The 18,263-nt window shown below is 34.7% G+C and overlaps 1 protein-coding gene across 2 annotated transcripts in view; it reads left to right on the plus strand.

Annotated features, from left to right (window-relative positions):
- The first annotated feature begins 2,390 nt into the window (after positions 1-2,390).
- The window catches only part of Glra2 (glycine receptor alpha 2), a 222,396-nt gene continuing 206,523 nt past the window's right edge, over positions 2,391-18,263 (plus strand). For both annotated transcript variants that reach the window (XM_052171530.1, XM_052171528.1), the window contains exons 1-2: positions 2,391-2,458; positions 4,637-4,770. In XM_052171530.1, the coding sequence (XP_052027490.1) occupies positions 2,391-2,458; positions 4,637-4,770 (202 nt within the window). The remainder of the gene's footprint in view (positions 2,459-4,636; positions 4,771-18,263) is intronic.

The following is an 18,263-nucleotide window of genomic DNA, read 5'->3' on the forward strand; positions in this document are numbered from 1 at the left end:
GTGTGTCCGTGTATATATGCATGTGCAGACTGAAGAATATCTCCAAATAAAAGTGGAGATAAAAGTAGAAAAAAATGATTGTTCCAAATGTAATATTGTAATTATGCTCAAAGTAAAACAACTTTTAACACCTTCTTACAGAGCCATGTTATATACTAGAAGGGGATAAACATAGTGAGTCATAAGTTAGACACCCAGATACTAGCACAAAATTGTGACACTCTTATTTGAGATCTGAAAGAAAATTTAGAGAGGATCTAGTTTACCGTCTTTATTTTACTTCGAAGTTTCCCTCAATTTAGATTCTATACATTTTAAGTCACAGAAAGAACTCTTATTCAGTTTGCTAATGAATTCTTTATCTCCTTTTCTCTTACTTGACATTTTCATGTTTTGGAATGCCATTGGCCCTGTTTCACAGAGTTGTTTTCTTTGTGACACAGTAGACTTTGTGACACAGATTGCCTCCTATTCCATCTTCTTGTCAGGCATACCCTCTTTACCTGGCCTACAGACATTTGGTTTCCTAAATGTTGTATTCTAGTACCTCATTTCTTTTCAAGTCTGCAGTGTCATAATTTGTATTTCAGTGGGATCTTCCTGTGTATAAAAAGTGAAAAGAACTTAGACGTTTTTCTCCCTTAGAATCTATCTTTGAAAAATTATAGAATTTTTGTTGCTTTGCTCTGATATTTAAGCGAGCCCAAGGATAAGCTTGTGATTTGTGGGATAAATTTAACAGTAAAGCATTCTCCAATCAAGTCCTGTGGTAGAGTTATATTTCAGGGACAAATGCAAGTTCCTCAGTTTGTATGCGAAAGCTTCATGGTAGGGCACATACTTTTAAGGGAAACTAGTTACTAGTGTTAAAAATTTTCTTTTTATTAATAGTATTGGTAAATTCTAATGGAGAGGAAAGGTTACCTGATATGCTTTGTACTGGACTTTGATTAATTTCAGTCGGTTTTCAGCCAGTATTGGAGAAGGTAAAAAAAAAAAAAACTACTTAATTATTTGACCCTTCTTGGTGATTAACACTCTGTACCGGGGAGGTGACATGAAACTAAGCCCCCCAGTCCTCACTTTTTCTTGCTGCATTTCTATTTCAAACCTTAATTCGGGCAGGAAAAGATTGCTACTGCCCCCTGCTGGCTCACCGTCCCTCACCCCCCCCCCCCCTTTTTGGTATTTATCCGTGACTTGAGGATGCCCCAAGATTTTATGCAACTGAACAGTAGAACGAACTTTCCCAAGTAGGAAGATAGATTCCTTAGGAACAAGAGGCTGAAATCAAAATAAAACACTCAAGATCTGAGAAAGGCAGAAGATATTCTAAATTGCTGATCTCCGTGAACCTTTTCTTTTTCTTTTTTATTACACGAAAGCTTCTCTGTGCCGAGGAAATACATTCTCCACTTCAGCACAGGACTTTTCTTTTCCACTAGCTTCCAGTGACCAGATATTGACTTCCCATATCCCTATTATAATTTCAGTACGCTAGATCTTGTTCTCTGTTTCCCTAGTTTACTTTTCTGGTACTTTTAATCCTCTTTCAGTCTCTTCTGCTTCAAACTCCTTTCCCGCCTACCCACAGGCAGACTAGCATTTCTACGAGCTCGACCCCAGCCTCACCTTTTCCCTCTTCACAGACTCTAGTCATAGTTGTTATCGCACCCCTTTCAGTAGCCGCTCACCACAGAATCAGTCACTCTGCATTTTAACAGCCAGCGCATCTCCTCGCAAATGCCTCTCTCCGACCCCCGCCCCAAGCTACTGAAAAAGGAAACATGCGCACTTCAGAGCTAGGAGCTGTCCGAGTGCTGAAATTTATAGGCTGGGTAAGATCACGTCTCCGTCTCTTTCTGTAGCCCTCATTCCAGCACAGGATCGCAGCATTTTTTTCCCTCTTTCCCCCAAGCACTCCAGTACACAGAGTCTTTTCTTCTCCCTCATTTACAACTTCTTTTTAAAAAAAGAGAACATTTCCTAAGGAAAGGGGCTTTGCTGAATAGAAAAGATATAAAACAAAAGCTACAGCAGCCTGACTTCCAGCGTGGCATTGTCACCAGCCCCCTTTGCATGGTGATGCGATTAAGGTAACAGCATTTTTATTATTCAGGAAAAGCAGCTAGGGGATTCATCAGTTCTGAGGCTTTGTCTTTCCTGGGCTAACTAATGGTTCTGAACCTTGGTTTGACCTGACCATGATGCCCAAGACTGGCACTTTTTGTTTTTTCTCTGCAAACTGTACAACCCCAAATCTCTTTTTGATTTTCAAGGAAACTAAATTCGTGCCAGATTTTGAGTCTGGACAATAAATAGGCACTTTGTCCTAGTCTTCTTTCTGGAATCATTTCGGGATATTTTCAACAAGCATCACAGAAACAGGAATGAACCGGCAGCTAGTGAACATTTTGACAGCCTTGTTTGCATTTTTCTTAGGGACAAACCACTTCAGGTAGGTGAAATGATTTTGCATGCTTATATTTTCCACATGAAAACTGTTTGAAAGAGAAAGTATGTAATGATCTGTCTGTCTGTTCCCGGAATCCTACTATTTCAATGTTGGAGAGGAGAGTTTGCTTTCTTTTGTTCATTTAAAAAGCTTAATTATGGTGGGATGGAGGCAAATGTTCACAAAAGCAAGTTTTATGTTGCATAGCTGCACTCTATGCATTTTGACATACATTTTCACAGTCAATGTGATATTAAGATTAGACTAGTGAGTTGTGTGCTCTTTACATTTCAGTATAAGCTTGATATCTTTTGCTTTCAAAATTTTCTGGAAGTCATTTAAAGGGATTATTGGGTGCAATGTTCCTCTTTTCATATGGTGGAAGTGATTGGATTAATTTCCCAAGAGCATGCTCATTTTATGTAAAATAAATAAGAATGCTGATTCTCAGCCAACTTGGGACTTCTGTTATATTTCACTAACTTAAATCGTACTGTGAAGTCTATGATTTAGAATTTTTTTCAAGTAGTAAATATCTTTATACATCTCTATCCTATTCAGTCTATTTGAGAGTTAATTACATATCAAAATTTAATTAAAAATGAAATCTTTGTACTTATGCCTGTATGAGAAATGGGGTGTGGATAATTAAAACAAGTGAGATGTCGTATTTGCATGCTTGTATTCTCTACATAATTTACTAATTGTGAAATCAATTGATACTTCAAAATATCAATTTTATTGCCAGTGAGTGAAATATCCAGTTAATGACATAGAGTCTAAGACAGCTAGACATAAAATAATGCTATTTAAACAAAATATAGGTCATTTAATGTTTTAAAAGATTTATGCTATTTTTTCACAGAACCAGGAGAAATAATGCTATGGGTACTGGGAAAACACCCTATGACCTTTTCAGGTTTACACCTCTTACAATCATTAAGAAAGATTGTAGGCTGGGTTTTTATTAGAATCATCACCACCACCACCACCACCATCATCATTATCATCAACATCATCATCATCATCATCCTCAGCCTTACTCCAACCACCATCATAGTAAAATAATACTCAGTTAATCAGAGGAATCTGCATATGGAAATGTGAGTATTTCTGGGTGACTATATCAATTTTTAACTCCCACCAAATATTCATATCATCTTTGCACTTATTATTAATGCCTCTGATTTGAAAACCTGGTATGATTGTTGTATTATCTTAATGGCAGAAGTAACAAATATTTGAAACACATGCATATATATACATATATATATATATGCACTATATATATATACATATATGTATACACCAACACTTTAGTGACATTCAGTCAACTACCAATGTATCATGAAAGAATTTATCTTCTTATAAAACAAATATGTGATTTTGATATACTCTTCATGATTGCTAATATGGATATAAAAAAATCTGAGAAATTTTCCCATTACCTTTTCCTGTTTTTGGTAGTATAAAAGGTTCAATGCTTTAGAAATGATATTCCATTAATACTTTATTAGAGAATCAGCAATGTACATGTTCATATATGAATAAGAACTAAAAAAATAATTCAAGTAGCATACTCATTATTGATCCTTTTTAAAATGGTGGTAAAATTCCAAGTGAAGATTCTTTTTTCAGATAACACATTGGAAAAGACTACTGCTGATAGCTGTAATAGAATGGCAGCAAGTGAGAAAATATGCATGTAATAATTAATTGTACTATTCAGTCCATCTTGTTATTATTTATTTCTCATAAATGGTAAAAGATAAGCTTAAAGTTGAAAGGTTCTAGCAATTTTTAAAGCAATGAAGAATTGATATTACATTATTATATGAATTTAAATAACTGTCTTCAGTTCTCTGATAATTCGAAAAACAAAAATCCTTTATACATCCACAAATCTGGCACCTGAATCAATAAACATTATCCCACCTTAAACAAAATATAATCAAAGTTCAGAAACTTGGTTGACATTGCTCAGGAATTATTCTTCTCATTAGTTGAAGTTAACTTTAAAGAATGTTCAAGTTGAGAAGTTGATCAAGACCTCAAATTTTTCTATTTTTCTTCTTGTTATTATATTAACCATCTTATGCAAAATGTGGTTTAAATGCTCTGCATTAGTGCTCAGAAAAATGAAAGGGTAATTCGTACTAAAAGAGTTAATAATATGTTTAGGGAAGCTTTCTGCAAAGACCATGACTCCAGGTCTGGAAAACATCCCTCGCAGACCCTATCTCCTTCAGATTTCTTGGATAAATTAATGGGAAGAACATCAGGATATGATGCAAGAATCAGGCCAAATTTTAAAGGTAGGTTCCAGTGAAAACTTACGTTGCAGCTTTGTGAAATGTTTCAGGTGTAGGAATACTTTGCACTGAAGTATATTTTCATTGTACACTTTCAGGCTCACTGTAAAAAAAAAGAATCAGCAAGCCTGTCATTTGTTTAATATTGGCCTTATTTTAAATACTTCTAGATTTAAACATTTTACATATTACTTAGCACTTGTCATTTTCAAAAACTTTCCTTAGTTTTATTCTATAATACAAGTAACCCTAGTGGCAGAGATTATTGTCACAATCCTTATTTTGTCTTAAATTGGACTGTGGCTGAAAGTGAATACTAGAACAGATGACAGTTTGCTTGCATGAACATCTAGGAAGACACCCACCAGTTCAATGGGTACACCAAAATACTCAGTTGTTTTCAATATCTATGTCACTGCAAACTTTGAATACATGCTGTTTTGTACTCTTTCGGGCCTCTAACTTTTGAACTCTGTTAGAAAAGGCTTTAATTTAATATATCAGATACTTTCAATTCTAAGTTACTTATATGCTCCAATTGTTGATTTGAAATTATTTATTTGAAATTGATGAAAAGAAATGTTACGGGATTCTAAAATACACCTGCCAGAGCTGGTGAATACTTTTAGGTTTAATTGGAAGAAAATAAACGATTAATTTTGGTTTTGCTTTTTTAACATTACAAAATACAGTTATTGGTATGTAGAAATAATTGATTTTTCCATTTAATTCTGTTTATTTTAAATCAGAAAAATGGTAGTAAAGAAGCAATTGTTGTTAGAATCGAATTGTTCTGATAATATTGTTTTTAGTACATATTTTAAACAGCAAGTGTCTTTTCTAAATTGTTGAGTGTAACATAATACACTGTGAAATGTTTATGATATTTTATTAAGGGGAATACTTTAAATCTAACTATTATGTAGCAATACATGCATCACTTTGGTTTTATTCATCAGTAATTTATTCATGTCACTTTCCTGGAGTTTTGATTCCTATTATTGGCAAATATTAGCATGAAAACTAAACTCAAAATTGAATTCTTCTTTAAATGTAATGCCTCTGAATATACCCAATTTGAACACATTCCATAAGATTGTACATCATAATTCTGGCAAACAAGTATCCTTTTAATTGACATTGTTTCTTAAAAAGACAGCTAAGTTCCGTTTTCCTGAAGAAAATTTGTAAGTTCATTCAATTTTCTACAATTTTGTGAACAGTTCTCAGAAATTCAATATTTGAAAAGAAGTTATATTATTCACAAGCCAGGAGTCAGCTCATTCACATATATAGAAACTAAACAATATGTGCAATACTAAGTGCTGGGCGCTTTGGAAAACTGAGAGAAGAAACAGGTGTATGACCACAAAACATTCAATGTGGAAAAGAAGATGTTATATGAGTGTGTATAGTATTTGATATCAAATACCATGGCATACTATGGATATAATACAAGACGGTCCCTCATACTGGAGAGATAATTTCCTACTAAGCCCTTCACAGAAAGCCTCATTTTATCCAGATAAGGAAAACTTCTCAAGTTCATAAGTATTTTTGCCTGATTAGAGTAACTCGTATCACTGTCAAATATAGTGATATTTGACAGTGTCACAGTGTCATTTGTGTGATCAGTATCATACAAGCATATGTGTGACTGTGTAATGTTTAGTGAGCACATAGAATGAATTATGATTTTTCACAAGTTATTTCCTATACTGTGTCTTCTGTGGATGTCAAACTTTACAAATGACAGTTATAGTTCTAAAAGACTATTGAACAAGGAGGCTAGAGTTAGTGCAAAGTTGCCTCTTCGTGATCTAGTAATTATGTAAAGACAAAAATACAGAACTTTTAAAAGACTGATTTAAGATAAATGAAAAGGAATATCACTTTCATTTCTAAAGTGGATGAATGTTATTGAGTTTTGTCTTTTTTTCTTTAACTCTCCTCTACAACCAACACGGTTATTATTCCCCGTCAACCTTATTTAGATAGACCATCTATCTAGATTGACCATAGATCAGGTCAATTACTTGACATCTTTCCAAGATATTCTTTGTTTAGGGAGCTTGGTATTTCAATGTAAATGATTTTCTAATATTTTAAGGTAAAATAATTTCTTATCCTTGGACTCTACTGGAACATTTTATATCTAATAAGATGAATATGCATATTTATGCATCATTAATCTACTCTACACTCTACTTAAGAAGACAAGATGGTATCCTGTTTTACATATACACACAGGAATTTTTTTGGAATTTTAACGCAAATAACTCATCCCTTTCAGTAGAATGAGAAAATAAGAAGAGAAAAAAATGCAGATTTAATTGTGAAAATGATTGCTTCTAATTAACCTACTAGATGTTGAGAGTGGGAATTTGGACAGCAGTAGACATAGTGACAAATAAAAATGCTCTTAAATTAGTGTCAAGAAGAAAATTAAGATTGAAAAATAATTGGAAACATGGAGCATCAATAACCTAGGAAGAAAACTACAGTGCTTATCTTTGTAAATGTAAATCAGAAAATTTACATAGTATGTTGAAGAGCAATTAAGAGATGCAATTGCATCTAGAATAGGGAGAGACTTCTAAAGCAAAATGGTTATGATAATAATGGTTATGATAAAAATGGTTATGATAATAATAAACATGATTATCTTGATATTGATTGAGAAGAAGAGAGAAAGACAAATTTTTACCATAACAACAAAAGCCATGCCAAATATGGGCTACTAAGAGAAGGTCAATGGCTACTCAAGGAGCCTTAGGAAATCTTAGGAGTTTTCTCTGCTTTCCCCACCCCTTTGCATTGGAAGCAAGAAAACCAAATATAAATATATAACTTTTTTCTATTGGAAAGCTTTTATTCCCAATGTACTTTCAAGTCAGGAAAATATTGCATGTCTATTCCCTTTGCCTGATGGATTTTGAAAGATGTCATAATGGACATACATATATGAAGGAAGATAGATGCAAACTAGGGAAAGAAACAAGAAATGATTCAGTCTTAATCCCTATAATGGAGAAACATTCTTAGAAACTATAGGGAAAAATAACTTTTCTGATGTGCTGAGGCACAAGTGTATAAACAAAATCATGTGTCAGAGTTGCCAATTGAATTATATCTGTAAGATCCATAGAGATGCAAATCAGACCCTGTCAAAACTTAAATTTTCAAATTTCTCTGCACAGAAAAAAAAATACCACAAGTATTCCCATTCACAATTACCATGTCCTAAGACCATAGAAAATGGTTAATTCTGTATCAACAGTGAAACTTCTTTCCTCCACTTGGGTGACTGGTCTCATTTTAGTTGATTTATCATGGTGCTTTGTTCTATCATCCTATCACATTTGCCTTTGTCACTATTATTGTACCTTGAAAATGTTACCTTCAACACTAAGCATTTAATGAAATGCTCAAACATGGATAAAATGCATTAGTTCTCTTTCTCTCATTTTGAAACAAAGCCTTTATCTCTTTCAATACAATTTCCTTTGAAAATAAAATTAACTTCAAGTTAAATTCTGAATTTCATCCCAATGGGAACAAATACATTGCAGTGCAGTGAACTGGGGGATAGAATTTGGAATAAATAATATTAGGAAGTAATATTCCAGTCTTTGAGCTTTCCATGCAAACTATTTTTCTCATATCTAGAGATCTATGTTTGAAACTGGGATGTATAACGTTAAAACCTACATTTGCACTCACTATAGCTTTCTGAAATTTCCAATGAGTTAGATGCTAAAGAAATATTTCACATGTAGTTAGAGCAGCTTGATCCTCTTCCAGGAAACCAAACATCTTCAGGCTTTGACCTTTGGAAACTGTAGCACAGTTCAGTTGAAGTTCAGATATGAATATCAATCCCTGTTCAGCTGAGACAGGTGAAAATGATACCTTTCTCTTTAGGAATAAAGTAACCAACCATAACCATTTATTTGGTCACACGGACATTACATTGAATTCTAAAAATGAAGGATAGGATGCTTCTAAGTGTGAAGCATGAGTCTGCAGAAAGTAGTAAAAGCCCTCAGGCATCCCAAAGTGTACCAAAACCTTGGCTAGTCTGAGATCTCCATTTTATTAGCAACTGCAGAAAACACTGTCTCAGTTACCTCGGTAAAAACTATGAAATCATATGAAATATCCATTGCACGATCACTTTCCTAAAAGAATTCTTACTCTGCTTTAATTTAGGATTTCCCAGAATTAATCAACAGGTTTGAGGTAAATTCATTTTTTAAGTCTTGGAATGGGGAGAAAAGTCCAAAGGAATAATGTCAGTGTTGAAGCATTAGAGTAATTGTTAGAAAATGTAAAATGCTTGCTTTACAGTTAGCTGTAAGTTTCAGTGTAAAAACATGAAGTATATAAATGCAGCATGTACTGTTTTTGAGACATCGATTTTTAAAATGATGGCAACATCACTTATTTCAAGTGGACTAGAGCCATGCTCAATTACAAGATGATTGTCGTTTCTATTAGGAAAAAAATTTTTTGTCCTTAGCTATATACTGAAAATGGAAGACACTAGAAATATGGGGAAACTAGAGGAAAACTATGAGAGAGAAGCAATAGAAAGAAAATTAGATGATTGAAAATAAGAAAGCAATACTTTAGAACACATTAAAAAACACTTTACAAAGTGTTTTCAGTTTGCTTATACATTTCCTTTCTAATGTACATATAATATCTATATATAAACCTTGATTGTATATGCATTAAAATATCTAAAAGATACAGAAGAGAATATTGGTTATCTCTAAGAAATGGAAGTAGTTACCAGGGGACTTAGAATCAAAAGAATTTTCCTTTATTAACATGTCTGAATTTTGGTCATTACACACACTTCTATTTCCAAAGGAGAACTAATTTGTAAATATTTATTGAAACATAGAATTCAATGAATATTCTCTCTCTCAAATTGTTCAGGCTTTAATTACAGATTAGAACAAATTCCACTTTAGGTACAGTAATGTAAGTATGGCCTGATTTTAATAATATTCAAAACTCTTGTCTGAAATTCCCTGACTAATGTATTTCTTAAATTAGCTTTCTACTATCATGGCTCAAATTACAGTGCTGTGGCTTCTGTTTTGTATTCATTTCTCATCTCACATTAAAACACTTGGTGGAATTAATAGTAAGGCTTATCAGTTATTTTCTCTGAAACTTATTTGAGAACATTCTTTCTAGTCTAGAACATGTCAATCCGAAGTGTTGGAGGTTTGTTTCAATTAGTTAAATTTTTCTTGATGTTTTATCCAGGTAAAAAAAGCATTTTAATTCCTCTCATCTCCTACCCTGTCAAGCTCACACTCTTCTGTAAAAGTTCACTTCCCATTTATGTCTTTTCTTTTGTTTTGTGACCCACTGAGTGGCTCTGTTTTGTTGTTTTGTTTGTGTGTGGTTGTCTGGTTGTTTTTTTTTTTTTTTTAGATAGATTTTTAGGCATGTAACAGTTCTGACTGTTCTGGAACTCAATTGATAAACCAGTATGCCCTTGATCTCACAGAGATCTGTCTGCCTCTGCCTCTCAAGAGTTTGGATTAAAGGTTTGTCTCACCACACCCAGTTCACTGAGTGAGTTTTAAAGAACAAGACAATTGCAGGTAAACATGTGGGTAACAAAAAGAAATTTACATGTAGCTGTTTTGTTCAAGAATGGTATTAATGAAGATTTAAACACCTGAAGCCCACAGATTATATCACGATTTACTTTAGTTTTTGTGTGCTGTATGAACATCAGTCCATCTGATTACACCAGCCCCCAATCTTTGCCTAGTCTTGCTGAATACGTGTCAGGAATTATAGTTTGTATCAGAAGAAAGAACCCAAAATATTATAATGATTTCTTTTTTTTAATTCGATATAATTCTTTATTTACATTTCAAATGATTTCCCCTTTTCTAGCCCCCCACTCCCCGAAAGTCCAATAAGCCCCTTTCTCTTCCCCTGTCCTCCCACCCACCCCTTCCCACTTCCCAGATTTGGTTTTGCCGAATACTGCTTCACTGAGTCTTTCCAGAACAAGAGGCCACTCCTCCTTTCTTCTTGTACCTCATTTGATGTGTGGATTATGTTTTGGGTATTCCAGGTTTCTAGGTTAATATCCACTTATTAGTGGGTGCATACCATGATTCACCTTTTGAGTCTGGGTTACCTCACTTAGTATGATGTTCTCTAGCTCCATCCATTTGCCTAAGAATTTCATGAATTCATTGTTTCTAATGGCTGAATAGTACTCCATTGTGTAGATATACCACATTTTTTGCATCCACTCTTCTGTTGAGGGATACCTGGATTCTTTCCAGCATCTGGCAATTATAAATAGGGCTGCTATGAACATAGTAGAGCATGTATCCTTATTACATGGTGGGGAATCCTCTGGGTATATGCCCAGGAGTGGTATAGCAGGATCTTCTGGAAGTGAGGTGCCCAGTTTTCAGAGGAACCGCCACACTGATTTCCAGAGTGGTTGTACCAATTTGCAACCCCACCAGCAGTGGAGGAGTGTTCCTCTTTCTCCATACCCTCTCCAACACCTGCTGTCTCCTGAATTTTTAATCTTAGCCATTCTGACTGGTGTAAGATGAAATCTTAGGGTTGTTTTGATTTGCATTTCCCTAATGACTAATGAAGTTGAGCATTTTTTAAGATGCTTCTCCGCCATCCGAAGTTCTTCAGGTGAGAATTCTTTGTTTAACTCTGTACCCCATTTTTTAATAGGGTTGTTTGGTTTTCTGGAGTCTAACTTCTTGAGTTCTTTATATATATTGGATATTAGCCCTCTATCTGATGTAGGATCATAATGATTTCTTTAAAAGCACATGTCAAAAGCTTTAGCAGTATGTCACTCCCCGTTGCATAGGAACAGAATAGCACTGTGCAAAGAGACCTGGACCTGGGTCTCGAAGATTCAAGTTTATGTTGTGGTTTAGCCAGCTTTGAGAAAAGATAACTTCATGCTTATTAATGTCTTGTATGTTCATGTGCCTTAAACTGAATCATTTGGCTTATTCTGAGACTCAAATGAGGCATGTGGTGTTGTGCATTTTATTTGTTTCATCTATTAAAATTGTTTTCATCTAAGTAAGTAGTTACAGTTACTTAAATAAGATTTTATATTCAACATTCCACCACATGGTCAGTAAGAACCCTAAAGACAATAGTAAAAAGAAATAACAGACTTCCCAAAAGTCTTTCGTCTCCATAGAAGCATTGTGCCATGCACATGCTCAGAAATCCACATAATGCTGGTAGGCATGTGCACACATACACACACATCACACACATGAATAATAATAATAATAAATGAATGCAGTGATGGAGGAATGAAGGTTTTTTTGAGGCTCTGAGACCTCACCCCTACCTGAAAATATATTGGTAGCTAATGGTCGGTGGGCCAGAAAGAAACATTTTCTTCACTGATACAGTCACTGTTAAGGTGCCCATATCCTATAACTGATCTCTTTCATTCAATAAGTCAATAACAAAAATAAAGATAAAATTAGAAGGGGGACTAGTTGTGAAATGAAAGGGGATAAGCAGGTATGAAAAGGTAAAAAATGATACACATGATCGAAGCACATTATTTAAATTCATTAAAATATTGAATAAATCTTGTTATGGTTAATATATTTTAATAAAAGAGTAATAAATCACAAATGAGGGGCTATTATCAATACTGTGAGTTATTACTACCATCCTTGCATTATTTAACATAGCATTTACTGTGATTATCAGAACTTGTCCTTCATGAGTATATTCTTTTAGATGTTGGTTTTTTTTTAAATTGGAAGAAACCAATTAGACACATTCCAGCACATTCTATTCTATTGCTAGTGATTGCACAGCAAATGCTATGTATCTCACTTAGCCTTTCCTTTATTAGTTCAGTGGGAACATTTTTAATGTAAAAGGGTTATTTGAAGTGCCTAAATATGAAGCCAAGAGGGAGCCATTTGTATGAAGGCATTATACTTCTCCTTTCAAATACCACCCATGATTATTACATCAGATTTGTCTAAAATAATAAACTAAGTAAAAATTGCAGACTAAATTTCACTCACCCTATGAAAGGGAGATCCTGCTTTTCACTGTTGCTATTACTTTTGTTTCTGATATATCCTCTTGCCTGCTTACTGTTGGTGCAAGGTTCATTACACAAACACATCTAATTGATTTCCAATTTTACAGTAAGTGTTTTAAAGAAAGCATTTGATCTCTGCAACATGGGAGTTTAAGAGCATAAGAAATAGAGGCCCATCATGTAGTCATTGAGAAAGTATTGTGTAAGTCCTTAGTTAATGATGAGTAATGCCATATATATTTAATTTCTTACTAAAAGTCTAACCATCTTGTGCTGAGTTCAAGAGAGCTTTCTTTCTCTTCCTATCTTGAAGGACAAATTGATCTATGTTGCTGATGAATCTGAAGTTTAATTTTAAGAAATAGAAATTAAAAAGTTAATGACAGATATATTAAGGTGTCTTTGCACTTAATAATTGGACAGTATTCTAGTTGTAGTCATTAGGTTTAGAGTAAGAAAATAATAGCCATTAGTTTATTCTTAATAATGTTATAATGTATAATAGATAATTTCCTGTAGTGTTAGATTACACAATTATTTGAATAGAGCATTAGAAAGAGAAAAATATCCATCAAGCTTCTTAACATGATTTTGCGAAGCAATATTTATGTTTTTCACTGATTTTTTTCATACATTATAGTCTGATCAAAGACACTGAAAGCACTATGGCTTCAGTATGTGTTCATGGACTACCTGCCTGAGAGGGCTGTTCTGGATATTTATGACTGATTATAGATAATTGTAACACGTATAAGCCCCTCAAGGACTGATATGAACAAAAGATTTAAGTATCTGAGTGTTATTCAGAAGTGTGGAGGAGATTTAGGAATAAAGTCGATGTTTTTTCTATTTGTTTATTTATTTATTTATTTATTCACTTTATATTTCAATCACAGCCCCCTTTCCTCTTCTTTTCCCTGTCCCACCCTCACAAATCCCTCATTCTGTTATCCCCTCCCCTTCTCAGAAAAGGGGAAATTACCCTTATGCACCATCCCCTGTAGTCTAGTATGGCTCACCAGCCAGAACAATAACTAGGCCAATTCATGTGGGAAGCTGTGCCCTCTTTAAGTCTTGTCCTAAAGTGTATACCCAACTTTCCATTTCTACATGATGAATACATCAAATGATGGCTCTATTTAGTGCACACTTTCATTTAAGAGGTTAAAACAACTCTTTGAGCATACATATGGAAAATTCATAAGCAATTATAATGTATGATACTAGACAGTTTTTCTTTTTCATTTGTTCTTTTTTGTCAAAAGGGGAACATATTTTCTTGGGAGTAAAAATCTCATTTCTCTATGTACTGTCAAAGCATGGCATCAATTTGTTATAAGGGAGCATATTTATGTATACAAAATATATATGTAAAGGTGGTTTTTATTTTTATATTTGGGGTCTAAACATTTTATTTGTATATTAATAATGTCAGTTTTCATTTCTCTTATCTCATTTCCATGAAGATTAAGGATACAATTTGAAAGCTGTGTGGTGAATAGCCCAGTATAGGAATTGTGTAATTTACTCAAAAGAGGTGTAAGAAGTTTTAGGAAAATTGAAAATGTGGTATTCTGGGACTCAATAGTAAGACTTGAAAGAAGAGAGGGAGTCGTTACTATAGTATCCAAAGAAGCCACCCATTGGTAATGGGGAAGCAGTATGGATAATCCTTGCAGCCTTGCCAGAGACAGTTAGGAGATACATCACTTAACCTTACTCTTCTGTTTTCCATTTCGCATGGGATCTTCTCATAGGCCACATTCAGAGGTTAAGAGAGCACACTGATAGAAACCTGAAGGTTAGCTCTCCAGGATAGAAAGAATAGACGTATAAGATTGATGGACATTGAAGGTGGTGACAATTTAAGGTAACCAGCCTAAATATCACTTTATAAGCAAAGTTACCTGCCTGTCAACATTCAGATGGTCACATAGACACCTCTAAAATGGATGGTAACTCTAGTGAGCCTTCCTTTATCAATTTGGAGAAAGAAGCCAAGTAAAGAAGGGGTATTTCTTATATATATTGTCCTGATAGATAAACAATACTTCAGAACACATAAATGGGAGAAGAGCACAATGCAGTATGGTATTTATATGTCCAGCATGCACGTGTGTGTGTGTGTGTGTGTGTGTGTGTGTGTGTGTGTGTGTGTGTGTGTGTGTGTGTGTTGTGTGTGTGTGTGTGTGTGTGTGTGTGTGTGTATTAGATTATGTGAGAGAGTTAAGAGAGATTTATACATGGAGAGACAGGATTGCCGAGCAAGATATGGAATTGAAAATAAAAGGTGTTTTTATATTGGTAATAGAATAGTTTTCTTTCTGTTGGATTGGGTAGGTTTGCTAATATTGTTTTGACTGCCTGGTGGCAATTCCATCATGAAATACACTGTGAGCTTACATTTGGATACAAGGTGTGATGCCAAATCTATTCAGGATGGTATTTCTAAGACACGTCTTCTATTCATGCCCCTCAGTTCTACATATATCTGATGCATCATTAAAGACCAAGAATCATTGGATGAGAGATTCATAGAGTAAGAGTAAGCAGTGTGCATTTTCAGGAAATGTTGAGCATGGAAAGCATTGCATGTTTACCATTCCCTGTATGAGCTTGAGCTCTTTATTGTCACAATTCTGCTTCTCTAGGAAACCTCACCCACTATAGAACAGAAATGTTCTTCCATTTTAAAACCCAAGTGTCTGTGGAATTTAATATCATCTCTAATCTTCTAATTTGTTTCTATTTAAATATCTCAGTGTTGATTCCTAGAAACCACTTTATGTCCAACAAGAGAGTTGAGATTTCTTTTTATCAGATATTCTTTTAGGGAAAAATGTATTTTTGTTTTCACTTCCCACAAATGTATTGAGAGACCTGAAGTTATTTATTTAGCTTCAACCTCATACTCTCTATTGAAGAAGGGCCTCAAGTATTTGGTGAACCTCATAAGGGCCATTTAAATTAGATGATATGATCCATGCTGACTTACAGCTGTACCACCTGATAGTCACAATGGGTTTCTTTCTTTTTTTTAAAACTTAAGATAAAGGGATTATTTAGCACCTCATACCACATTACAGTCCACCATAGCAAGGAACTCATAGAAGCAAATTCATGTTGGTCATCTCCTTCTCTAACACAGAACAGGATGCCAATAGAGAATAGTACCACTCGCAGTGAATGAGTCTTCCCTCATCAATAATTGTAATGAAGATAATCATCCAAGTGCATGCCCAGAGACATTTTCTTCCACATAGTTCTAGATTCCATTAGGTGACACTTGATGCTAACCATCACAATTTCATCACTTGCCAACTTTGCACTCAATGAAACATGTTACTTTTAAGGCATAGATTTGTATTCCTGGTCTCTAACCTTTCATTTTTAAATTAAACTTCCTTCTAATTATTAGAAGACAGGCAGAATGAGACCAAATTCCTGTCCAAAATGTGACATCGATGACCCCTAGACTATTTCTTCTTAGAACCTTGTTTCATCTCCCAGATTCTTGAATTAAGTTTTCTTTCTTTTTTATTGGATATATTCTTTATTTACATTTCAAATGTTTTCCTTTTCCTGCCCCCCCCCAAAGTCCCATAAGCCATCCCTCCTCCCCTGTTCCCCAGTCAACTCTCTCCTGCTTCCCTGTCCTGGTATTCCCCTACACTGCATCATCAAGCCTGTCCATGACCAAGGGCCTTTCCTGCATTTGATGTCCAACAAGGCCATCCTCTGCTACCTATGTGTCTGGAGCCATGGATAACTCCATGTGTACTATCGGGTTGATGTTTTTGTCCCTGTGAGCTCTGGGAGTAGTGGGTGGCTCATATTGTTGTCCCTCCTATGGTGCTGCAAACCCCTTCAGCTCCTTGGGTCCTTCTCTAGCTCCTCCATTGGGGACCCTGTGCTCAGTTCAATGTCTGGCTGAGAGTGTCCCCTGTGTATTTGTCATGCACTAGCAGAGCCTCCCAGGTGACAGCTATATCAGGCTCCAGTCAGCAAGCACTTGGGAACATTGCTAATAGTGTCTGGGTTTTGTAACTGTATATGGGATGGATCCCTAGGTGGGTAGTTTTAGGATTGTCTTTCTCTCAGACTCTGCTCCACACTTTGTCTCTGCATCTCCTCTGTGGATATTTTTTTCCCCTTCTAAAATACCCACAATAGGTTTCTTGTATTCAACTTTCTTTCTTTTAACTGTCTAATTTTACTGCTGGATTTTTATGAAATATACTAGATCAACAAATTTAGGATTTAATATTAAAGCAATTTCACAACAAAACAGATTATTTTTAACACAGAGAAATGATAAAAATGTAAGGAAATAAATATGTTTACTCTGACTTAAACAATGTACAATATATCCACACACTAAGATGTCACATGAAAATTCTCAAACATGAAATGTATATTAATTAAAGTTTAAAACATATCTCCTGTACCTAATACTTCTCAAGCTTTACCTCTGCTTACTATCTGGATGGAGGCATCTGAAATATTCAAGAAATCCACTAGTTTGTTTTGTTTAACAATTGTAGAAGTAGACTATTTAATAAATGATGCTTTCTTTATAGTATTTTATCTAAAACATTGTGTGCCATAATGCCTTTACAAAACCAAGGGCTGAAATACCACTGAGGAAAAATGAATAACTTAAACTGAGTCTCATGTTTCATACTGAAATTCTGACAGTTATGGCCAGAAACATGTCCTCTGATTCACTGGTATCATTTATAAACAGAACAAGATTTTTTTTAAGTTTCCTTCCAACATTTGTTGTTCCTGGTATTGATATTCTAAGTTAATAGATTTCAGTGTGTTCTTTTGTAAATTATTGATTCATCCACAGACGATCTTAGCTTTATTCAATCTTGCTAGAAAATTGGTCTCTTCTCTGGGAAATCATTAATTCTGTCCAGAAAGTTTGAAGAAGCCCATATTTTATTTCATCTTTCAGTGCTGGTAAGACAGCAAAACCTGGAAATGTACAGTTAACTTACTGAGTAATTCAGTCAAGTCTTGCCTTGGTTTTGGCTTCGATGTTATATATTCATATATAAGACTATTTCTGCAAAAGTAGCTAGTATGCTCATACTTATATTTTTCATACATGTATATAACAAAATATGACTGCTTTTATCCCTCTTTCTTCTACAAACTCTCCTCATTTCTACTCAGTATTCCCCCTCTCAATGTTATGTCACACTTTTGTAACTCAAGGTCCACTTAACCCTGCTCCTGTGTGCATGGGTGTGGGTGCACGAACAGGAACATGGAAAACCTAGTAGTGCCCGCATCCTCAAAAAGAATAACTTTTATACCCCAGCAACACTCCACCACCCAAAACCTCACTAACACAGAAGAACTGGGGATCACTGGTTGG

The sequence above is a fragment of the Apodemus sylvaticus genome, chromosome X, assembly GCF_947179515.1.
Source record: "Apodemus sylvaticus chromosome X, mApoSyl1.1, whole genome shotgun sequence".
Classification (NCBI taxonomy): domain Eukaryota; kingdom Metazoa; phylum Chordata; class Mammalia; order Rodentia; family Muridae; genus Apodemus; species Apodemus sylvaticus.